The 25,405-nt window shown below is 39.7% G+C and overlaps 2 protein-coding genes and 1 pseudogene across 2 annotated transcripts; 1 reads left to right on the top strand and 2 right to left on the bottom strand.

Annotated features, from left to right (window-relative positions):
• Nucleotides 1-4,852: 4,852 nt before the first annotated feature.
• Nucleotides 4,853-11,594, top strand: LOC135671190 (uncharacterized). Its single transcript, XM_065179153.1, has 7 exons — nt 4,853-5,513; nt 7,058-7,392; nt 9,654-9,993; nt 10,417-10,565; nt 10,777-10,870; nt 11,140-11,211; nt 11,330-11,594. Exons 1-7 carry the CDS (start codon nt 4,956-4,958, stop codon nt 11,372-11,374), a joined length of 1,593 nt encoding a protein of 530 aa, XP_065035225.1. The 5' UTR covers nt 4,853-4,955; the 3' UTR covers nt 11,375-11,594.
• Nucleotides 11,595-13,267: 1,673 nt separating this feature from the next.
• Nucleotides 13,268-16,184, bottom strand: LOC108951435 (ras-related protein Rab7-like; annotated as a pseudogene).
• A 1,445-nt stretch (nt 16,185-17,629) lies between these two features.
• Nucleotides 17,630-25,092, bottom strand: LOC135671287 (proline-rich receptor-like protein kinase PERK1). Its single transcript, XM_065179336.1, has 9 exons — nt 25,051-25,092; nt 23,096-23,837; nt 21,722-22,270; nt 20,930-21,016; nt 20,740-20,810; nt 19,281-19,357; nt 18,753-18,900; nt 18,501-18,662; nt 17,630-18,080 (listed from the first exon to the last, which is right to left on the bottom strand). Exons 1-9 carry the CDS (start codon nt 25,075-25,077, stop codon nt 17,781-17,783), a joined length of 2,163 nt encoding a protein of 720 aa, XP_065035408.1. The 5' UTR covers nt 25,078-25,092; the 3' UTR covers nt 17,630-17,780.
• Nucleotides 25,093-25,405: the final 313 nt, after the last annotated feature.

The following is a 25,405-nucleotide window of genomic DNA, read 5'->3' as shown; positions in this document are numbered from 1 at the left end:
TAGAAACTATTGTCAAAAGGTTTGGCATGGAAAATTCCAAAAGAGGTCTCATACCGATGAGACATGGGATATCGCTTTCTACGAGTATGTCCCCAAAGACTCCAGAAGAAAGGGCGAACATGGATATGATACCTTATGCCTCAGCAATAGGGTCTATCATGTATGCCATGCTATGTACTAGGCCTGATATAGCGCATGCTCTGAGTGTCACGAGCAGGTATCAGGCGGATCCAGGCTTGGAGCACTGGAAAGCAGTAAAGTGTATCCTTAAGTACTTGAGAAGGACTAAGGATCTTTTACTAGTATATGGAGGTAATAGCCTTAAGGTTGAAGGCTTCACTGACTCAAGTTTTCAGTCTGATGTCGATGATAGCAAGTCGAATTCAGGGTATGTGTACACCTTAAATGGAGGAGCAGTGTGCTGGAAGAGTTCCAAGCAAGATACCACTGCTGACTCGACCACAGAGGCGGAGTACATTGCTGCATCAGATGCAGCAAAGGAGGGAGTCTGGTTGAAGAAGTTCATCACAGATTTGGGAGTCGTGCCGGATAGTGAGGAGCCGATTTCCCTATATTGCGACAACAACGGGGCAATTGCTCAAGCGAAGGAACCTAGGTCTCATCAGAAATCTAAGCATGTTCTGAGGAGGTTCCACCTTATCAGAGAGATCGTGACCCGAGGAGATGTAGCAGTGGAAAGAGTTCCATCCGAAGATAACATTGCAGATCCACTAACAAAGCCATTGTCTCAGATTGTCTTTGAGCGTCACAGGGGTCTGATGGGGATCAGACACATAGGTGATTGGCTTTAGGTCAAGTGGGAGATTGCTAGTCATAAGTGCCCAGCAAGCCAATCACGTGAGTGATGGCACGTGTGACTTGATACAGAATCTTTTTGCTTATTATATTTTTGGCGTATATCACTTTATAACTATTGCATAAATGCATATGTATTGTGATGTCCTTGGATTTGTGCAATGGGAATCGGATCGTGATGAGATCACGATAATGAGATCGATTCACCTTTAAACACATATCCTAAATAATCCCGGTCATAGGTTACTCGAGAGGGACATCGTGATAACCGGATAGACTGGTGTGCTGTATACCCGTCCATATGATGGATGCAGCTGGTCTCATAGCTGCTCGTGTAGGGACACTAGGGATACAGTACAGGTGCTCATTGGAGAATGAGTTCACTGATTGATCCGCTTACGGAATGCTGGATGGTTGATGATGCCTTATTGTCAGACAACAATTCCGTAGTCCTAGTGGTGTATCTGGTTCTTAGACTTGAGACACCAAGGATGTCCTGTATGAGTGCTCCACTCTTTGATACCAGACTTATAGGTTTGGCTGTTCCCAGATCTAGTACAGCTGGTCATTGGGAGTGGTAGTCGACCTTACGAGGGCTATTGAGTGTCGATAGAGGATCATCCACTCTCGGTATCATGAGAGGAATATCCCATGTGTTCTTGCTCAGACAAATCCCTGGCCAGGGTCATTCGGGTTGAGAGAGAAAGAGTTCTCCGGGAGAATCCGATTAGAGCGAGACTCAAGTAGAAACCGTATGGGTCTGACAGCACCATGCTCGATATACGGTCTCTGGGATATTAGATGGATGAGGGACTATAGGTACATGGTAACTGAGGACAGACAGGTCCAATGGATTGGATTCCCCTGTATCGTCTGGGGACTACGACGTAGTGGCCTAGTACTTCCGTAGTCGATGAGTCGAGTGAATTATTACAGAGATAATAATTCACTTAGTTAGAAGGAGTTCTGACAGGTATGACTCACGGCCAGCTCGATATTGGGCCTAGAGGGTCACACACATATGGTAGGCATTGCGATGAGTAGAGGTTCGGATATGAGATATCCGACGGAGCCCTTGTCTTATTGGATGCAGATCCAATACCCACTAGGGAAAAGGACCCATTAGGGTTTTGACACGGGATCTCTATAAATAGGAGGGATTCACAGCCTCATAGGCTAGAGTCTTTGCTTGCCCTTCCTATTCTCCTCTCCCTCTCCACCTCAGAGTAGGCCTGGAGTTTTGAGGAGCGTCGTCGCAACCCTGCTGTGTGGATCACCGCTAGAGAGGAGGACGCTTGACCTCCTTCACCCTCTCCTGAGGATCTGCAAGGAAACAGGGATATACGATCTCCCTAGGTAACACAATCTCTATACGCAGTTTTGTGTTTTGCGGATTTTGCGCACCAATCTTCGCACGACGACGAACATCTTTTTGGGAATCGGGGATTTTTGTTTTCTTGTTCTTCCGCTGCGCATATGATGTCGCCCCCCATGATTTCCCAACAATTTGGTCCTCCCCTTCAAAGTGATTTGCTAGTGGAAGTTGGGAGCCTCATCGAAGAAGGCTTCGCAAGTGGATATAGGTCATTTGACCGAACCACTTTAAATTGTTGTGTTCCTTGAATGTGTGAGTGTTTAACTTTCTGAAACCTTTATTTACTTAGCAGCAAGCTTTTGGTTTTCATCTCCTTACTTTACTCAAGCTACTTTTACTAAGTCATTCTTTGTCAAATCGAAATTTCTACATATTTACAAAATCATTTTCAAACTTACGAGTTTTAATCCGCTGCACTAATTCAAACCCCCCCCCCTCTTAGTGCCGCTCTGATCCTAATAGACATAAGACCTCGGGCCATGGGATCGGGCATTAGGCCAAGAAGAGCGAAAATTGTACTAAGGAAATCAGAGTTGCGGATGTCAACTAGTCGATTGGGTAATAGGCCGCAAGAGAGGACGATGTACCGAAGAATTGGATGAGGCATCGATGAACCAATGACATGCCAGACAATATTTGATTAGCTTGGTAATAATTGTCTAGATCGAAGTAGGCTTTAAGTGCACAGGATTAACTACGATAGCGATCAAGGCATAAAGCAAAATGAAGTCCTGGAGTCAAGAATGAGATTTCGTTGGGAGTTCGAGGGTTCGTTGGAAGTCCGGACGTTCGTCAGAAGTTCTACCGGAATTGACCGAGAAGTCCAGGAGCTTGCCAAAGAAGCTCATCGAAACTCACCAAGAAGATCGTTGTGAAGGCCAGGAGCTTGTCGAAGTCTGCTGGAACATTATTGAGAGATCATCGAAAGTTCGTCAGAAGATCACGGGAAGAAACCTAGACTTACAGACTTATTTAGCTTAGTAAATGTCTTAAAATTCGTAGTTAGCACATAATTAGGTTGGAATTGGGCCAACTCAATTAGGATCAATTGGGCCAAGTTTGGGTTGTGTTGGGTCAAGTAAAAGGCCCAAAATAGTGACCCAACAAGTGGCATCGTTATGGCACAATCTCCGAGACTATATCAGGCTATGGTACCGCCTAGTGGTAATGTCAGGCGGTGGTACCGTCAGTTTACGTAGTGGTACTACCCAAACATAGTCTTCCAAGCGGTGGTACCGTCGGACTAGGCGGTGGTACCGCCTAGTGTCAATGCTGCAAGCGGTGGTACCGCCAGGACCCGGGAAACCTAGGATGAGACTCTTTTAGGCTCCAAGTTTGAATCCACTTGAGGCCTATAAATACCCCTCTCATCCCTGGTTAACAGACACAAAAATTGAGAGCAAAATAGAAGAAAAACGCTGTTGTAATCTTGTGAGAAACTCCTCTCAAAGCTCTAAGTGTTAGTATAGTTTGAGAGAGGAGTAAGGGGGTTGTAAAGGTTCTTTCCTAAACCTATCAAAAGAAGAATCAAGTTGTAAAGGTGGTTGATCTTTGTCCGTTGAAGGAAGATCGTTAGTGGATGCCGGTAGCCTCGATGGAATAGGAATCGGTGGAGTGGATGTAGGTCATAACGATCGAACCACTATAAAACGGTTTGCATTTCTATTTGAGCAATTTACCTTTACTGCAAACTGAATCTTTACTTGCCTACTGCTTTTACTACATATACGAACGAGATTTTAAGTTATTTTCCGATTCGGTTTTGAACGAACGAAGAGATTTTTTGAAACCGACGTGATTTTATCCGCTGCACTAATTCACTCCCCCCCTCTTAGTGCCGACTCGTTCCTAACACATAGAAGGACATATAAGTAGTCTATATCAATCATGGCCCCACTATAGAGGCTTCACAGGTATAAAAACTGATCCTCGATGCTTGAATAAGGACTAGATTTTAAACCTCAAAAAGGTTATAATCGTCACTCAAAACTAATCTGAGTGTCAAAGGGTTCAAATCGAAAACCCCCACCTAACACTGACCTATTGTGCATGTTACCAAAGAGATCGAGCTCACTCAAGCCCCACCTTGGGACAACTTCATAAGTTTAGAGGCTACCTCGAAGTAACCCTTGTCGGCCCTTATTCTCTCCTATCTTGCCGAAGACCTTTTAAAAGGATCCTGTGCCTTCAAGACAAGACCAAATCATATCAAACTATCGTCTATGGTATCAAGTTGTTAACAATATTTAAGACTCCACAAAGGTTATTAGAGAATATTAAATGAGAAAAAGTGGGCATTCAGTGTAATCTGAAAGATGCTTGCGATTCATAATGTCATAATAGTGAGAAAATTCCAAGGAAAATGAGATGATTTATATTGGAAAAATATTGTATAAAAAGTTGAAGTATTATAATTAATAAAATATCAATGATTTATATTGGACCAGGTGGGGATTTCAAATCTTATCGGGTTCGGATCGGATTCGGATCGGATTCATAGCATGCTTGATTTCTAGCCTTCCGATGAGAGATCTCACGGTTGTCCTAGTGGTCTCATTTCATCACCGTAGATTCCCATCAATCACATGAGTTCCAAAAACCGACGGTACCGATAAGCCTCCCCGGTCCCGTTCAAAACCCTAGCCGATATGTCGTTCCGTCTTTCGATCAAGTTCTTTCCTCCACCGGCTCCGCCGTCGCGGAAGCAGCGCAATCCCTGATTCCTCCCGCATCCGATACCCTAATCGATCGATCTGTTGCGCGAATGGCGAGCTCGTATGACTACGATGATGCCTCTCTCGACTCCCGGTACACGCGGCCGCCGTCAGCCGGTCAGGGAAGCGCCGGCACGGATCAGGGGTATGACCCTAACTTCGTGCCGGACTCCGTGAAGACCTTCGTGGTTCACCTCTATCGCCACATCCGGGAGAAGAACGTGTACGAGATCCACCAGATGTACGACGGCAGCTTCCAGCGGCTCAGCGACCGGATGTTCCGGGAGAGCCCCTGGCCCTCCGTCGAGGCCATCGCCCCCTACGTCGACAACGACCACGTCTTCTGCCTCCTCTACCGTGAGATGTGGTTCCGTCACCTCTACGCCCGGCTCTCCCCCACGGGGCGGCAGCGGGTGGAGTCGTGGGACAACTACTGCAGCCTCTTCTCGGTCGTGCTCCACGGAGTCGTGAACATGCAGCTTCCCAACCAATGGCTGTGGGATATGGTGGATGAGTTCGTCTACCAGTTCCAGTCATACTGTCAGTACCGGGCCAAGCTCAAGAACAAGACTGAGGAGGAACTGCAACTGCTCCGGCAGTACGATCAGGTACTTTCAAGGGGAAATATTGATATTTTTATTTGTAGATGGGTTTTGCTGCATGCTATGAAACTTTCGATCTTGTTGTTCTTGTGCAATAGTAAGTTTATATGTTTCTTTCCATGATGTACAGTGGAATTGACGCTAGGAAAGAGGCGGACATTCTCTTGATGGCGGTATATTTATTAGTTAAAATAGGATTTACAGGAACAAATACAATTCGAATCAAAATTTTCTTCTAGCCTCTAATTCAGTCATTGAAAATGTGGACACAAAATCATTTGGAGGTCCCAGTAATTCTAATGGAAGTCCGCACTTTGTATTTTGCATACAATTGAGGCATGCTTACAAAGGATGATTTTTTAAAAAGAAGTATAATATTCGATTTTCTTAAAGGATAAATTGATGGGCCATCAAAAACATCACGAGAAAAAGTTAGCGTTCCTTAGACAAGAACATCAAAATGTCTGAGCTGGATGTTCAGTTTTGGATGGATTGAGATAAAGTTGCTTTATGGTGGAGGTTTGGTTATGTCCAAGGAAGAAATTATGTTCAATTTCAGCTATTTGAAGAGGTGTGTCAAATTATATTGCAGGTGCCATGATGTCAGGAACAAGACTAAACAAGGACCGGTAAATATGTATGATAAGAAATATGATGTTACCTGTAATAGAGTTAAATGGTAGAAAGATTAGGAATAGCTAATTGAAATAGTGGGAACCAGAGGATTCTTCTTTTTTTCTGTGTCACTTATACTAAATTCATTAACTTATCAGCCCTTTAAGCTAATACCATCATGAGCATGCATGGGTCATGGGTACCTAGAGGAGCTTATATTCTTTGTGATGACCGTGGTCTTACAGTTGGCAAAATTTTATAGGTAGTGGCAATTCTCCTTCATGAATTTTTTATCTGTTGTTTAGTGTTCTCACTCACAACCTTTGCATGTCTGAGAACTTTTGTTGGCTGTTCTGATAACTCCTGCCATAAAAGGTGCATTGGTGCATATCTTTTTGTTTATTTGTAATATTCTTGTGACATTTAGTTTGTCCTTTTTATAGTTTTGGTTCTTAATTTTTTATGGTCGTAGTCATCACATGCTGTAGCATGGTATGCAATTTCGAATGGTAGCACCCGGTATGGGCGGTACGTACCGGTCCGACGGCATACCGGTACGCGGACCGTCCGTTACCGGATGGACCGTGCTACAGTACTACAGTAAGAGGAAGAAATATTTAAAATCGCTCGATAAGCCTTGGTATATCGCTCGGTACGCCCTGATATACCGCTCGATACGTTGGTACCATATCATACCGAGCCAACCTCGAAACACCGGTACGGTACGGTATTGCATACCTTGTGCTGTAGTGCTTCTAGTAACAATTATTTGCAATCTGGCTGGTCTGTGCTAATTTGTTGCCTGCATCTTGTATCTATGCTTGTTAAAATTGCATTTCTGTGGTCATCCATTTTGTAGTTTTTTTAGTACAATTTTCTTGTCTGTTGTCTCATTATTAGTCTGCTGCCGTCATCCTACTTTTTGTTCTTGATAGGCATGGAATGTGTATGGGGTTCTCAATTACTTGCAAGCTTTGGTGGAGAAATCAGCCATAACTGATGTATTGGAAAGGGAAAAAGAAGGCTTGGAACAATTTGCTGCTACTGATGGATATGATTATGAAGGAGGGACTAGCAATGTTCTGAAAATGTTAGGTTATTATAGCATGATTGGGCTACTGAGGGTACATTGCCTTCTGGGAGATTATCATACTGGTTTAAAGTGTTTGGCTCCCATCGACATCAGTCAACAAGGTGTTTACAATGTTGTAATAGGAAGCCACATATCCACCATATATCACTATGGGTTTGCAAACTTAATGCTGCGAAGGTTAGTAGCCATTCATTTTAGCTTCATGTTGAGGAAAAGCAAACCTGTCTCGTTGATATTCATTTTTTCCTTTTTTGTTTATTTTTTGTTTTTGTTTCATTTTCTTTTCCATAAGCTACGTCTAAATGTTATGTTAGCTAATTTAGCTCTTCCTTTTATTTTTCTTCAGCCATTGGTGTTGTCAGAAGCTATTAATATGATATATATATATATATATATATATATATATATATATATATATATATATATATATATGGGCATTACCTTATTGCATTTGTAATCTGGAAATATTGTTTGAGAAATAATGAACAATATAAATCAAAGATCTGTGTTTCCTTTTGTATTAAGTTATTTACTTTTCCTGTCAATGAATGATCAGTGTATAATTTGATTTCACATGCCTGACATGGTGGCAAAATAAATATTTGTGCTGTATATTGGACCACTTTGTTGATTGTGTCATCTATGTTGGCCTTTTGAGATATGAAACATGGTTCCACTTCCATGTAATTATTAAAGTTAAGGCCTTTCTGTTAAGTAGATTTGCATTTCTTGTTTTCAGTGAGATCAGTTGGTCAAATATCAATATTCTATTGTGTCAAAATGTGCATGGTTTACAATATGTAAGAAAAATGTTCGTTATCATGTCTGATATCATCATCAACATTGCATCATCGGAACACCAGGGAACAAGGTAGTTATGCAATGTATAGCCTCTTTTCATTTTTATAGAGTTTATTGCTGAAGTGTAAACTCCAGATTAATAGATTGATGAAGATATTATATATAGAGTAAAAACTAGATGATTAAAATGGCCAAGGATGATGAGAGACAATAGGAATCTTGTATGATCATTAGGTACCTTTGATATTAAAAAGAAAAATATTGAGATTAAAAGAAAAAAATTATAAGATGACTATTAGACCAGTAATGATTTATGGATCTGAGTGTTGAGTGTTGAGCAGTTAAGAAACAACGTGTGCAAAAAATTTATATAGCTGAGATGAAAATGTTAAGGTGAATTTATGTAGTCACTAGTAAAAAAGGGAAAAAAATATTTTAATTGGTAAACAATTAGGTATCGTAAAATGAGGGAGAATTTGTCTAAGATGATGTGGTTGTTAAAAGAGCTTAAATGATTATTATTAATGGTATGAGGCGGGATAGAGGAACCTAAAAAGACTTTGATAGAAACTATAAATAGATTTAAACTCTTAACTGAACATATGGCTCTTTATTTGTCTCAGTTGCTGCAAAAGATCCATATGGTCGATCCTAAATAATTGAGACTTTATGACTAAAATGTTATTGTTGCTGCTGAAGTGTGTGTAGCAGATGGGTATAGGCAATGCTTGCGAGCCATTCTGAAGGAAGAAGGGCTCTGATGCATTTTAGTCAATGTTTGCAATGCTGTTCGATATGGTTTGGTATGGACAGTATTTACTAATCCAACCTGTTAGCACTATATGGATATGGGTAGGCCAGATGGTACACCTAGTACTGGACCTGTATTGGGTGGTACAGGGTTTGCACCACCTGTTACACCTGGTACAGGGGGCTGATAATGGGTGGTACACCTGGTTTCGGGCTGGTATCAGTCAGTCAAGGACCAGAGTACCACTGAGTACAAGGTGGTACATGCTCTGAACCAGACAGTTCTTTTTCTGTTTTTCAGTCTTTCAAGGCTTTTTTTTTTTTTCAAAACTTGGTATGTACCAATGTACCAACACTCGATATGAACCTTGATTTTAATATAAACATTGTTTTAGTGAAAGAACGCTACTCAAAAATGTAATTTTGTTTTGATCATAGCGTTTCTATTATAATATATTGTCCTATGCATTACGAAACTTTCTTTTGGTGCCAACCACTAGGATGAGGGACAGCAAAGTGCATGTTTGGCTTTCTTAGACCACACACACACATATATTTATGTATATATATATCCTCGTTTCCCACGTCTTTTTCATGCTTTCAAGATTTTCAGTGCAAGCTGGGTCATTGTTTATGCTCTTCTCTTCTGCTTCATTATATCCAATAAGCTTTTCCAATGGTAACTTGCTTAAGTAGACATGGGAAAGGATTGTACTCATTGTAGGCTTTTTCCTGAATTTGTTGACTTTTTGCTTTCTTGCAATCTATGTTACCTCATGTCCTCGGTATCAAACTTATATCACGATATTAGTATATGGTGGTGTTAACATTATCATTTGCAAATACAAATTGATAGATCTCATCACTGTTTACCAACTTGTTGAAAGGTATGTTGAAGCGATACGTGAATTCAATAAGATACTACTGTATATTCTCAAGTACAAGCAGTTTCATCAGAAGTCACCACAGTATGATCAGATACTGAAGAAAAATGAGCAGATGTATGCATTGTTGGCAATTTGCCTTTCTTTGTGCCCTCAGAACAATCTTGTTGAGGAGAATGTGAATTCACAGTTGAGGGATAAGTACAATGAGAAGATGACAAAGATGCTGAGGTATGATGACGAAGCATATGCTGTGTATGATGAGCTCTTCACATATGCCTGTCCCAAATTTATAACTCCATCAGCTCCAGTTCTGGAGGAACCTCTTACGAATTACAACCAGGTAATAACTTTCTGTTTGCGTCTTATGTTGGTTGCTGTTGTTTTGTTTTGTCTTTTTTTCCGTAAATATGCTGCACCATGATCTGTCGGTTTCTGATATTACTGTCATTACTATTTCTCAAGCTTTTTGGCCACGGTAAGTTTATCTTGGTTAAGTTATCCCCTCTGGTTCTTAACTAAATGGTATCCCTATTTTGACCTTTTTTTTGGTGTATATGTGCAATTTTGAAGTTCATAAGTGTGCTAAATTGCAGGATATATCTTCATGCATCCTTGTTTGTCAAAAAGTAATGATCTTTATGTGGTATATTGTGTTATTTAGCAGCATATATCTGCATGTCCAGTAATAGCTCAGTAACCTTCCTGCAGTCTAGTAACCTATGTATCTAAATGACCAAATTTAGAATTTTCATGCTGAATGCAGGATGCTTACAGACTTCAGTTGAAGTTGTTTCTCTATGAAGTAAAGCAACAACAGTTGCTTTCCGGTGTTCGCAGTTTCTTGAAGTTGTACTCAACCATATCAATAGGGAAACTTGCTGCATACATGGAGGTGGACGAACCCACTTTGAGGTCTGAATTTATTGTTTTTTTTTTCTTTTTATTGAAAACTGGTAAATTTTATTTTGAAGAAGAGCTATTGATGCCTCGAGACTTGGTTGTGCGTCTCTTTGTCAATGTCACAAACTTTTGAATGTTCCTGTTCCAGGTTTTTAGCTTATATTGGCTAATTGACTCTAGTGCATCTCAAATTTTGTTATGACTCGACAATTTTTTTTGTCAGAACCATCTTGATGACATACAAACACAAGATGCATGCCGTTGATGGTGACGGAAAGATCATTCCAAATGCAGATGTGGACTTCTATATTAGTGAGGTAAGTTATTTCTGATTGGCTTAATGTGCAATCTCACTTTTACTGTTAGTAGTTGTTAACATCTTTTCTTTTCTTGAATGAGGATTGAATCTTCTAGTTAGAACTGTGGTTTGGGAGGTTGATGCCACCAATAGAAGGAAATGTGAAAGCCATTATATATATATATATATATATAACAGCAGAGAACTTTATATCCCTTAGTTTTCATACTTCTCCGACATTTCATACATCATAGCTGTTTGTTCTCAGAATTTGTAAATTGAATACAGGACATCGTCCATGTTGTGGAGTCCAAACCAACAAAGCGCTATGGTGACTATTTCTTGCGTCAGATCTTAAAGGTAGGTTTGTTGGCCTTTTTATTAAGTCACAGTACTATGTCTACTTTTCAGCAGCAATAGCTGTTTGATTGCATATGCATTCTAAAATTGTCTGGCATTTTTTTATGATGGATTGCAGTTCGAGGAGATGATCGGCGAGCTGGACAGAATAAAGATGGACTGATTCTCTGTGCTGCATGCTCCGCTTTTTACCATCGAAGGGCAGGATAGTGTTCTGTTTCCTTTTTAATTTCTTGTAGTGAGTTATCCTCTATGGAAGTCCTACAACGTGATGTTCTAGTATAAATTTTGGTATCTTTATACTGTCGTTTTGCATGCCAAAGGCTGATCAGCCCATATGCTTTATTGATTTACCCATATACATGTGGTTCAGTAATCTTGCATATTGTTTTTTTGCCTTGGAAAACCTTGGTGAGTCAGGCCACCATGTCAGATTACCAGCACCCCGAGACGAAGCTGCATGGCCAGGGTAAAGGGAACATACCCTTAGTCTCACATCAAGTTAGATGAATATTTTATTCTATTGGTATGTCATACGTACTTCATTCAGAGAGCCCATTTGGGAAGACTTGTTCATGCAAAAATGCTTATTACCTGCCATGGATGAGTGGAAGGCCATGAAACCATGCATTTTGTCATTTGAGATCATTAGTAGTAAAATCCATTGTCTGCCATCGTTGCCCGCAGCAGTTGCATTCTCCATGGAAAGTTTGTAACAGTAAATGTTTTTAGCATGTGATTGTTGCAAATCTTGGCCTGATTTAAAGTGAGATACTTTCAGTAAATTTGGCTAGTCTCTGATGGTGATATTCCTCCATTTATTAGGATCATAAACTATTTCCAGCTAATTTATTTGTGCCTTTCTGGGACGATTATGATGTCATATATCAATTGAATTAGCAATTCATAGTTTGTGTTGGATCACATATAATTGTTTGGCAAACATCATTTACTTGACTTTTTTTACTTTGGTGTGCAAAGCATGTTGGATTATTTACACTCGAAGACGAGTTTCTTCTTGCCTGATAGATCTCGTGGTCGTGGACTCACTGTGTATGCTCACTTTTCTTCCTCTTTGCCATGATTGAATGTTTCTTCAACCCAGAGAGAAACAGAGGTGACTTGTGCTGTGACATACCATCTGATGCTTTTAGTCGTCGAGGGCAATGCAGATACCATCGTTTGTTCTCGTCAAACAAGGTGGCACAGAGAGAGAGAGAGAGAGAGAGAGAGAGAAAGAGAGAGAGGGTGGTGAATGCTGCTGTGACAGGCGAGAACTTGGCATCTGCTGTGACATACCATTCCGGTCCGTGAAGGACATCCTCCTAAACGGACACGATGGTCGACGCAGATCTCGTTTGTTGTTGTCAAAGGAGAGAGTCATGAGATCTTGGAAGAGTACAAAAGTCAATTGATACTCCACTAAATCCTATGAAGTCTATTCCAAGAAGGTCCTTTCAACCTACGACAACAAAGGAAATGAATAAAAAAAGTCTTCTCAGAGAAAACACAGGTCCCCCTTTCAGAAATGTAGGATCTCTGAAAGCTTGCATTTGTGCACACAACTTGTATTTTATGGAATCCATTCTTGATCTCAAAACTGTATCTTAAATTGAGTTCTTTTCCTATCATTTAAGGGCAAGTCAACGACAATCTATTTAAATTGGTAGTGAAGAACTTAAAGTGAACATGGCAACAAGACTCCTCCATGAACATGGCAATAGGCCTTGAGGTTGGATGGAGAGTTGAGACTTATATAAAGGCCAAGTCACAAGAATAAAGATATGAATGATAAAATAAGCATATTCTATTGAACGCTACAATGTTGATTTGATCTCAAGCCAATATTTTACTGCCAAAACAAAAGGTAAAATCATACAGAATGTACCACTAATTCCCCTCCTGACTGATAAGACGAGAACGAAATGAGCACCTCAATTCCAAGAAAAATGTTTCAGGTAGAAGAGATCAAACAGTATAAGTTCTCGGATTATGTCAAGAGAGACAACCAAGATGCAAAGAAAGCTGTTCAGTCCATTCAGAAGACACTTGTTCAGTCATTGCAAGTCACAATACATTTATTATGAACAATAGAACTCATATAACATTTGAAAGGGTAAACGAATTGCACAAGAGTGGTAAAATACATGCAAGGAGGAAGTATGTCTCGGAAAGAGCCGACAGCAATCATCACTGAATATGGCATAAATTACAGGTGAAGAAGCTATGACGATAGTTTGTAGAAATAATTTGGCAACGTAATGGAATTTTTTTTTAAACTAACATAAAATGAACTCCATCTAACATTCACAACCGGATGATTGTTGCTGTCTCACACCACCCGCCACATCAATGGTATCAGGAAGATATCTTCATCATAAAAAGGAAACCGTTCAGGCACCAAAATATGAAAGATAAGCAAGTCTAATCTTCAAACTAAGAGTAATATAAACAAGCCTGCCTACTCTCAAAACAGGAGATTTAAAACATAAATGCCATAAGAGCTACCAAGAAATTTAAGATCTTTTATTTTGATATTGTTTATGGAGTTTGAATATTAAGCAACCTAAAATCTAGGGGTAACTTTCAGAATGCAGAGTGTGATTTTTATATAGATTGATCCGTGCTGACTTGCATGTAGCATGAAGATGTAGTTCAAACCTAAATAGTTATTTTTCTGAGAATCAGGGGTGTTGACAGATGATATGGAGATACTCACATATCTTCCTCCGGCTCATTCTTGTGGGCATTTTTGGCAATACATTGGAAGGCAGCTTCCACATTGAATCCTTCTTTAGCTGATGTTTCAAAATAAGGAATGTTCCCCTTTGATGCACACCATGCCTTCGCTTTCTTCTCAAGAGACCTGAAAATCCAGAGACAGATCAAAGCATATAAAAACATACCACTATATATAGCAGGGTTCCACATGATGACTTGGTCCAACTGGGACTTGGCGTTTACAGATTTCACTACATTAAACTTTGATAAAGTTACATTAATCTCTTCTGTTGCTATTGTTTGTTTGGACCCATCAAGTAGTAAAGACAGAACATAGCTTCGACTATCATGCTAAATTTTTTGCTTCCCGCATAACATTAAAATGGCAGGAGAATCTTTCCACTCGGCTGTTGCCACCATCAATATCTATCTTGTTACCCAACAGTATAAAAGGGTAATTTTCAGGGTCAGATGGGCTAGCCTGAAAATTAGACAACCAAACCAGATATTACATGACCACATATGTATATACATATATACATATATACATATACATATACATATATACATATATACATATATACATATATACATATATACATATATACATATACATATATACATATATACATATATATATACATATATACATATATATATACATATATATATATATATATATATATATATATATTCCTCAATTGCTGCTCCAAATCAATCAAGACAGTCAAACATAATTTACCTGGATCAGAAATTCCTCACGCTAATTATCCAAATTGTCAAACGATTTCACGACATTAACATCATACACAAGGACACAGCAATCGGCTCCACGATAGAAAGCCACACCAAGACTCTGGAACCTTTCCTGCCCTGCTGTGTCCCATATCTGAGAAATAAAACATTAGAAAGTGAACCTACACAAACTACCTTAACATAAATGATCAACAACTTAAAATGAAAGAAATAACTCCAAACTATGATTTCACCAAGTTTAATTTTATCGGAAAATGCATGCATCCAAAAAAAAAAAAAAGATAGAGAGAGAATCATAAACATTTCACATTTTGTAAAACCTCAAATCTAATTATCACTCTTTGTTTGTAGCAGAAGTAGTACCCTCAAATTTAATAGCCAAGCTCGACAATATACCCTACCCTGAATGTCTCAAATGATTATCCTCAAACATCTCACTTGAATGTGAAATCCTGAGTTGCAATGAAGCACAAGATTGTTATCTCGTGACATCGTGCAACAAATAGGCAGCACGTCAAAGGAACAATAACCAATACTCAAGGTAAGGACAATTCTTTAGGTCGTCTTGCCAACCAGATAAAGCAGTTAATCAACTTCTACAGAAGTTAAAAAAACCAATAAAAGAAGCTTATACTCATATTAATTTAACTGTTCCAAAATATCAACAAGTCATGTTCCATATGAACTTCTTTCTTCCAGATCTCATTGTACAATGTGTAGTACTCAGCAAGCTCCAAAGTACCGCACAAAGATGGAAAAATGCTCTGAATTGAAAGTTCCCTACCTGTAGTGATAAGTTGAGAAAAGCGTAAAGCATAAAGCTTACAACCTGAAAATTTTCTTTCGGTTGCTATATATACACATACAAAAGATTCATCAAAGACTGAAAACTCGAGATTCGCACCTACAAAATCCAGCAAAATTCTGACTTGAATCCCAAAATTATGAGAACATGCGAAAAGGCGGATCAAAGGAAGTAACCTGCAACGTGAACAATCTGTCATCTATCTGGACTACTTTAGTCAAGAAATCAACCTCAATGGTCGCCTTATATTGATTACTGAATTTCTTGTCGACATACCTATCCAATATCATTCAACCCCAAATCATCCACCACGACAAATTAATCACAGCGAAAAGAACAAACTTTTTCGTCCCCGAAAGTAAAAGTGATCAGAGCGTACTGATTCATCAGAGACGTCTTCCCAACCCTAACAAAGAACACAGTCAAGGTTTAAGTAAAGATTCAAGCAAACAGAAGGAAGGGGATTCTTTTCCGTTCCCTGGCGATCGGGACGGAAATCTCACCCGCTGTCCCCGAGGATGATGACTTGAGGAGCATTCGCCTTCGAGACGCCATGAATCCGAATCGGAGACCGGACCGGCGGGGCCGACCAAGATCGAGCTCTCCTGGCTATCGAGCCCTTGAATCGTGGCCCGAATCGGGGAAGAAAAGAAGACGAGACGAGAGGGGAATTTCCGAGGGACAAACACCACATCGACCCTCTTCATTACCGTCCTTATTATTGGATCACATCAGGAGAGAAGACTATTATCCCAGTTAATATGAAGGTACGAATAACGAGGGACTTATAAATGGTTAAAAATTTTATTATTAGATTACAGCTTTGGAGGAAGAGGTCGACGGTTGAGATTAAAAGGAGTTAGATGTACGGTTGTGAGCGCGTTATAGTCTCTTCAAATAACCGGCCAATTAACTGGATTTAGAGGATTGCAACAATAAATAAATGGGCGATTTCCCTATAAAATATCCATGTTTTAGATTTTTTTCGATCAATACTCTCATTTTATTTTATTTTTTTTTCTCAAACAGTACTTTTAATTTTAAAAAAATATTCAAATTATTCCTAAAGTTTTACTATCCATTACAGTGTTTTGATTTATTATAACATTTTTGACATGTTACAGTATTTTAGTCACTATAATAAAAATATTACAAGGAATCTAATTAGATCTATAATCCCAATCAAATTAATTTTAAGTCTAAAAATAAATATGATATTGTAATGATCTATAAATAATGACAATCGAGAAGATATGATATAATGTCACTTATAGTGTTTTTCAATATTTATAGTATTTTGAATACATCAATAAAATATTATTAATATTATTAAAAATATAACGAATGAGCCAAATGAAAATATAATAATAATAATAATTAAAAAATAGGAAAAAAATAAAAAAAATGAAAGGTATTTTAGAATTTTTAAATTATAAGTATTGTTTGAAAAAATTAAAATTAAAATCCCCAAAATATGAATATTTTTTTAACGAAAATCGTCGTAAATAAATAAGCACAAATTTGTAATCTTATTAGAATACATGAGATATTTGAATCAATAATTTCTCATTGAATTACTATTGTGACACAACTGCTCACATTTCCTATATTGCGGGAAGCAAGTTGGGAGGACATTTGGTGAGCTTTCTGATGTCTTTTGGCTGTCAGTGGCCAATCTCTTTTCATTCCATGCCAAAAAAAGAAAAAGAAAAAATTGCTGCCGGCTACAACTCACAAACTACAGCTCACCAGAGAGAGAGAGAGAGAGAGAGAGAGAGATGTCATATCAGCAGTGAGCTGTGATGCAGAAATAGAGGACACAAAAGCTCACATGGGAAGCATTTGCATTCTCTTCATTGCCAAGTGGGGACAGTCTAAAGAAGCCTTCCAATTGCTCCTCACCTTTCATTGATATGTGCCACAGCCACATTCTGTGCTGCCATGAGATGTCTTCATGGGTATCTAAACCACTGCTCTTGTTACTTTGGCATCTTTAATCATGTGCACCAATCTCTCTCTCTTCTCTCTCTCTCTCTCTCTCTCTCTCTCTCTCTATATATATATATATATATATATATATATATATAAAGAATGGATCTGGAACTTGTATTACAGAAAGCAATTAACACTCAGAAATGTATCTCAACCTCAGAGACAAATGCAACATATATATAAAGAATCAGTTAGCTGGCTATTCATCACTACCCCAAGGAAAAAGCTACAAGCATACATGAAAAACCTGTCAAAGTACTCCAGATAGGCTAGAGTATCAGGCCTTTCTCACTCACTAGCTGCTGCCAAAACCATAGCTGTCTTTCTTCTTACCAATCTCGATTTCATGTGTCTGTCGGCCTTCAGTGCTCGAAGACGATGGATTCTGACCGTACTCGCTGGTTGCTGCACTGTGATCGCCGCCGGTATACTCTTGAGTCGCCAGTGCCATTTTCCTGAACTTCTTCATATCCTCGTTGTACTGGCTAGAATCATAATCAGAGCTGCCATACGAACCGTAAAACCTGCTATGGCCCGGTCTGATGCCTTCATTCAAATCTTCAAGAGACACATCTCCTTCCAAAGCACGGATGACCTGATTGGTTTTTGGACGGATTTGGGTTAGTAAAATGTTGGAAGTAGCAACACTAAGTGCAAGATTAGTTCAAAAGTTCATATAGTCGTTTAGCTTCAGACAGAAATCAATTAACTCAGACTGTAAGTGCAAGATTAGCTCAAAAGTTTGTAGGCTTCTAGAAAATAAGATGCAGATTATTGCATAGAGAATATTCCATCCAAATGTCATTGTCTGTCAAGCAAGCAAAGAGAGAGCTGACTTCAAAGAAGGCACATGTTTCCCAATTTCAAAGATTCATTAAACATGCCAAACATAACTTCAAATTCATAAAAAACCTAATGCAAACACATCCAAACAAAGAACATGCATTCGAACAATGTGACAACAGAATAATGAAATCTAATTAAAAAAATACAGAGTAGGGCAATGAAACAGCACCTGGCTCATCTTTGGCCTTCTTCGTGCTGAGTGGCGCACACAAGCAGCAGCACAGGCAATCATGCGAGCCATCTCATCAGGGTTATAGTTCTTTCCCAATTTTGGATCAACAAGGGCATCATAGTTGCCATCTTCTAGAGCTCGAGTAAGCAGTGGCCTTGCCTGCAGTTACAAACAAATCTAAGAACCGGACATGGAAGGTAAGCAGAAGCAACATCATGGTAACAAAACCAAGGCATGCAAAATACTAACCCAGTCAACTAAGCTATCATCCATGAAAGTTTGGGATGAATCAACAGGACGCTGTCCAGTGATTATCTCCAGAAGCATGACACCGAATGAAAAGACATCTGATTTATCAGTGAGTTTGCCTGAAGATGCATATTCAGGTGCCAGATAACTGCAAGAATATGTAGGCTACAGGTTAAACTACAGTGTTATCACGGACATAAAGATCTTAGAAAACATCTTAAATTCTTCATGCTTGCTACAGTTCAGGAGATAACCACTACAAGATTTCTAATTGTGCTGTAAGACTGGAATATAATAGAAGAAACATCTTTAATCATGTGCTGTGAGAATTAAAGTTTCAACATTTCAACAAGGCTTTGATAGCCAGTAGACCAGATTCTCAGTAAAATATTGACAGAAAATAAGTGACAAAAACCCATAGAGCAAAGACCATAAGTTTCACAAAGTGCGTCTTTAGAAGAAGCCATCCAGGCAACATAAACAAGTCAAAAGACAAAGCAAATTGTAATGAGGAAGAAGGAAGCATACCCAAAGGTCCCCATAACTCTTGTTGAAACATGGGTGTCACTATCAGAAGCAATCTTCGCAAGCCCAAAATCTGCAACCTGCAAAATCATGAGTAGATAAGCTAAAGAGGAAGTTAATAAAAATTTGCAGCACAAAATAAAGCTCGTTGATCTGGAAGGTTTTAGAAAAAAGCAAAGGTATACATGGAGAAAATGATAAAGAAAAAAGGAGCACTTGCATCTGCTTCATCAAATCAAATCAGTGTTGCTAATATGTTTTATTATGGGACAAACTGCATCACTAATCCTTGAACTTTGGATCAAATTAATTTATCTGGTATATCAGTTTAGTTGACAATTCAAGAGGATGTACCCTAATTTTTGTTTTGTTAATCATGCTAGGCATGTTTGACAACTTTTCTCACTGAGATTTATGACATACACAAGACTAGTGATGCAGCTAGATCAGCTTTTCGCCAAGGTTTATAACTACAAGTTGATTGTCGGACCTCATCAAATTGAAAACTGAAGTTAAGAATGCCAATTTTTTAAATTTGAAGTTCTAGGATCAGTTAAATTAACTGGAAGTCCAAGGACTAATTATGCAATTAACCATTAGTGCAAAGACATCATTTGATAAAGAAGTTTTTAAAGTGATAGAAAAAATTTAAAAAACATCAAGCTAATTTGTTGAATGTAAGTCTCATGACAAATTAAAAGGCTGTTAGTGGACATTTTCTTGCCTTAAAGAGTATGACAAAATATAAGCACAACCAGATTTCTCTAATCTCAATTTTATCCAGTTAAATTTGAGTCATTGGCCACCAAAAAAGTGTCATGAGGAACTAAAAGATTGTTAGTGGATGCTTTCTTGCCTTCAAAATATTAGCACATCCAGATTTCTTTAATCTCATTGGGTGTTCATCTGGTTAAATTGAGTCATTGCGCCCCTCCAACCCCCCTCCAACACCCCCCCCCACCCCCCCCCACCCCCCCCCCCCCAAACACCAAAAAAAGAAAAAGTTGGTCTTCTTTGACAACTTGAAATTTACAGGAATTTCATTTGATACGCAGCACATTCATAATGATTGAGAGATCAGCTGTGATTATTTACTTCTTGCATCCAGAAAAAAAGCCAACCCATTCTGACCAAGCCAGCTTTTACATTCATCAGTTAAGACATGGGATGAATTGTGGATCTGGTCAAGTGAAATGAACTCCAATCTACAGATTGATGCAATAAATCTTGTTCAAGTGGTATGCTAGATTCCATCACATGTAGTGGGGCCAAATCAAATGAAGACATTGTTTTTCATGCTCTTCAAACTCTAAATTTGACAAAATACATAACTGTTCTCAGTATGTGAGGAACCATATATTAAATGCAGAAATATTCTGTTCTTAGCTCTGGTTGTGTATACAAGAAAGACAGTCTGGTACTTCAGCTAGAACATGATAAACCTAAAAAGGTGTATGCATACCTTTGCCTCAAATTTGTAATCAAGAAGAATGTTGGCTGCCTTTATATCGCGGTGAATAATCTTAGGGTGGCCTGAAGATGAAAATGCAATTCCATTAGGAACAAAGTCAGAAAATAAAGTTAGGCAGATCATCGGTAAGAAACAAATTTTTAGAAAAGTATTAAGGTATCAAAAATGAGAACAAACTCACAGTCTTCATGAAGATATGCCAATCCCTTTGCAGAACCCAGTGCAATTTTCAGTCGTGTAGGCCATTCCATAGTTGGTCGACCTCTTCCTGGACATAAACTACTTTGAAATGAAACGATCTAGCAGAAAAATAGTAATCCAAAGAAGGATGAAAAAAGTCTAAAACATCACAATGAAAAACAACTAGTACAGAGACTCACGTATTGTAGTATACATTGTGGGGACAAATCCTACCTTATTGCAGGATTGTAATCAAAAGGCGTACAGATTCAACATCTATTATCTCTAATCAAACTCTTGTATACAGTACTAGCAATCAAACAATAGTCACAAGGACCAATTTTATAATTAAATGCCGCAAGTAGTTCGATGCAATCAATATTTCTGAAATTAGACAAGTTAATTCAGAGAATTTAGCAATTAACTTGTTGAGTAATTACCAACTGGGTCTTCGTGTCCTTTTAAGTTCACTTAATAAATCCAAACATAATGGACTGGACTAAATATGTTACATGCATAAAGCTGATGCAAAAACCTGCTGAATGGTCCCTCTCACCTGAATATGCTTATCAAGATCAAGATGTATTATATATGATAAAAGACACTTACCATCTAAAAGTGATCAAGAATGAATTTCTAAAAAGATTATGTCATATAAATTTTCTTACATCAAGTTGACGCGAGGAATGTTAGTATCATGATCAGAGAGCTTAGCAACAAAAGAAGATAAATAGAACACAGCAGAATCATCTAAGCTAAAATTCCCAGCTGAAAAGATGATAGAATGGCTTACCATGCAAATGGAATTCCAATGTATTGTTCGGAACAAATTCATAAACAAGCAGCCTCCTGCCTCCAGAAATGCAGTACCCGACCAATGAAACAAGATGCTTGTGATGCACACGACTAATGATCTCAACCTCTGCCTGGAATTCACGCTCGCCCTGTCCGCTACCGGTTTTTAATTGTTTGACTGCAACCTCCTTGCCATTGGGAAGCACTCCTCTGTGAACATAACCAAAACCACCTTGTCCAAGGAGATTAGCTTCAGAGAAACCATCTGTCGCCCTAGCCAGTTCGTCATAAGTGAAGGTACTTTTTGAGAAGCCAAGGGCAACACCAGGAGATGGTGGAGTCAGTGGAACCTCAGACCCAGAATAATTGGAGCCAGAGCCTCCACTGCTGTTTATCATAGGTGGAGGAGGTGCAGGCGGCGCATGGTTTGGTGGGTGCGGAGGACGCGAAGCAAATGGTGGAGGAGGAGGAGGCCCTGGAGGCACTTTGACGACATGATCTGCTAGAGGTGGGGCATTCTGTTGCCAATACTCGCCATACCGTTCATCTGAAAACAACCCCCACATTCAGTTCATTCAAATATCTTTTGCCAATTGGAAATCCTAAAATGCCATAAGAAAGGCAGCTACATTATATTCAAACTTATTCCTAAAGAAGAAATAATAAGGCAACCATAACAATCCTCCTTACAGGATTAAGGATGTCATCATGTGATGCACACTAGCAGCAAGTCAACACCGGTTCAATGCAAATCTTATTTGCTAAACCAGACAGAAATTAGAATTCTCAGGACTACTACTTGTTAGGATTTACACCAAATGTTAGGCCATCTTCTATGTCTCCAAAATTGCAGACATCAAATCAAGCCTTACTCGGGACTTCGATTCACAAAAATATAAGCAATTACTTTGACAAAACAACCCAATCCCTTCTTATTCTTTGCTTAGACGATTAAGACTCGGTCGGGTTTAATTGCCCTTTTCTAAGTGCCAAAGAAGGTTTCATAGATATAAATTATAATCATGAGCAATCATCAGGAACAATATATATGAAAAAGCAAAATCTGTACCTTTGACTCGGTCATTAAATTCTTAGCAATAATTTATACCATCTCCTAGTTCAAAGATCTACCTTTTCTCCTATAATAAGTCCGTCATCAAATGATCTTAAACCACAACAGTATTCCCAAAAATACAGGAAGAACAGGAGTTTAAACTACAACAATAATCCCAAACCGAGGGCAGGAACAGGAATTTTTGTAAGCACTGTGCAACAGAACGGATCTGAGCTGCAACGTAGGCTATGGATCACGTAAAAGGATTAGGTAGAGTTTTTCTTCCGTAGATCCATTCCAAAGAAAAGTAGATCCAACCTTTCTTTTCTGCTGGAAGCGGCGGGGGAGCTCCGTAGTAATGGGACGGCGGTCGCCGCGGCCGGCGCTTCTTTTTCCAACAACAGATGCAGGCGAAGCTCAGCAGCAAGAGGATGACCACCCCGCCCACCGCGACTCCGACCACGACCGAGGTCGAGACGGAGCTCGACGACGGCGATGGGGAAGAGGGCAGTGACGCGGTAGACAAAGGAGTCTCGGGTGACGGAGGAGTAGGCGAGGAGGGAGGAGATCCACCGGAGGGCAACGGCGGGGACGGGGCGGAAGGTGTCGCCGGCGGAGTAGGAGAAGAGCCGGAAGGGCTGGAAGGAGGCGGCGAGGCCGACGGCGGGAACGACGAGTTGGCGGGGGAGGGCGGCGGAGTGGACGGGATGGCGGGCGACGGAGGGGAGGCCGGGGGCGGCGCCAAGGGGGTGGCTTGGGGAGGGGAGCCGGCGGGTGGTGCGGGGGAGGAGGTTGGCGTCGGGGTCGACATGGCCGACGAATGCAGTAAGTGGGTTTCCTCCTCCTCCTCCTCCGCCTCTCTCTCTCTCTCTCTCCGCCTTGTCGAAGGTGGTGGTGTGAAGTGGGCAGCAATGGAAGCTTGGCGGAAAGATGGAGAGGTTTTGCTGTCCGATCCATCATCAGGGTACAGTCTTTCTGTCACAGAATCGACTCCGGGGACCCACACAAAGTGGTCCACGTAGGACAATATAGCCCTACGATATCTGCATCCTGCCTGAGCCTGCACAGCTCATCCAGAACAGTGAAAGGTAAGCAACAAAGAGAAAGGCCTATACCCATGTGGACTCGACTGAGAACGACTCTTGTACTGTGCATGACTCTCCACCGTTCCATTCCACTAATTCCTTTTCACAATTAAAGCTGATTTTTCATTCTCTTTCTCTCTCTTAACTGAGAACTACTCTTATACTGTGCTTGGCTCTCCACCGTTCCATTCCACGATTCCTTTTCACAATTAAAGTTAGATTTTTCTTTCTTTCTTTCTCTCTCTATTTGTATTTGATAAAATCATTTATTCTCACGTTCATCGAGAATATCGAAAAAAAAAACTCATAGAGTCTCCCTTATCCATAAAGATACTTTTTTAAGCTCACATACTAAAAAAAAAAAAAATCATACAGATATACACATCGTCCAAAACAGATAATTTTTTATTAACCTAAAAAGAACCTATAACAATGGTCGATCGACCAAATTATCTCTTATTAGATTGACACTAGAAAAATGACTTAAAGCCTATACCTCGGTTGAGTAAACTCGCTTCCAAACCATACGTCTTTTGGAGCTTACATACTCTAAAAATGATAAAATCATACGAGTACGATCATCGTCCAAAGTAGATAATTCCTTATAAACCTATGAGTTGTACCAATGATCGACCCAAATGATCCCTTATCAATATTCTACTAATTTCTTTTACAATAAAAGCTGATTTTTCCTTGCCAATAAATATATCATCTCTTTGAAAAATTATTTTCCTGCATTTGCCACCTCGTTGTTTACTACAGTGACAAATGTGTTTTCAGATAGAATTGAAGATGCATAATGTCGGAAAATTTTCTGGTTTCCACTGTTTAGAAAGTTAAAACAAGAGATCCTGCTGCAACCTTTTTGTAAAGGAAAAAAAAAGAAGAATGTTAGCACATGTTCACGAGGGGTAGCTGTTTGAATGGTTGGTAACCTTTTCTTCATCTTAAAGATACTAGTCAGAGGGCTTCCTTTGTTCGCTTCTCAAGGGAAGGGAAGGGAAGGGAAGGGAAGAGGAGACGAGACCAGTCATCCAACTTATGGATGAGTGTGAAACTGCTCCAATTTGTGTGTGCCAGCTGCATACACATTTGAGTGAGACAGGCCAAGTGCTATATGACTTGAGCAAAAGACAAAAACAAGCATCGAGAGAGAGAGAGAGAGAGAGAGAGAGAGAGAGAGCTGACCTTGTAGTCTCTGTTTACCAGCTGCATACAGATGTGAAGGGGATAAGAACAGCTTGGCGGGTCTCACACTCGATTGAAAGTCTTGGTTTTGATGAGGGCCTTCCGGTGGGAGATTTCTTCCAACTTCGGCCAGCATATCGGAAGAGATTGGAGTGAGCGGAAACATTTGAGATCTTAAGATCAGTGGTTATACGTGTTCTTACAGCCTGCAGTGATTAAAGAGACGATGACCTGAACCTGGACACAGATCCGTTTTCTTCGTTGCATGAATGCTTGGCTTCTTCGGGGACGCCATTGATTCCGGACAACGCCCCGTGACTCGCGGAAGCAAGCGCGTGCGTGGTAACGGTGGACT

The sequence above is a fragment of the Musa acuminata genome, unplaced genomic scaffold (assembly GCF_036884655.1).
Source record: "Musa acuminata AAA Group cultivar baxijiao unplaced genomic scaffold, Cavendish_Baxijiao_AAA HiC_scaffold_1138, whole genome shotgun sequence".
Taxonomy (NCBI): Eukaryota; Viridiplantae; Streptophyta; class Magnoliopsida; order Zingiberales; family Musaceae; genus Musa; species Musa acuminata.
Note: the sequence above shows the minus strand (reverse complement) of the source record. Positions and strands in the feature narration are given on the sequence as shown.

Bases quoted from the DNA above. Each gene is read 5' to 3' on its own strand.
- LOC135671287 (XM_065179336.1), bottom strand. From the start codon at position 25,077: ATGCAGCTGGTAAACAGAGACTACAAG. The intron at 21,017-21,721 runs GTAAGCCATTCT...GTTTATGTCCAG, and splicing joins ATTGGAATTCCATTTGCATG to GAAGAGGTCGACCAACTATG. The intron at 18,901-19,280 runs GTATGCTTCCTT...ATATTCTTGCAG, and splicing joins AGAGTTATGGGGACCTTTGG to TTATCTGGCACCTGAATATG.
- LOC135671190 (XM_065179153.1), top strand. From the start codon at position 4,956: ATGGCGAGCTCGTATGACTACGATGATGCCTCTCTCGACTCCCGGTAC. The intron at 9,994-10,416 runs GTAATAACTTTC...TGCTGAATGCAG, and splicing joins CTCTTACGAATTACAACCAG to GATGCTTACAGACTTCAGTT. The intron at 10,566-10,776 runs GTCTGAATTTAT...TTTTTTTGTCAG, and splicing joins GTGGACGAACCCACTTTGAG to AACCATCTTGATGACATACA.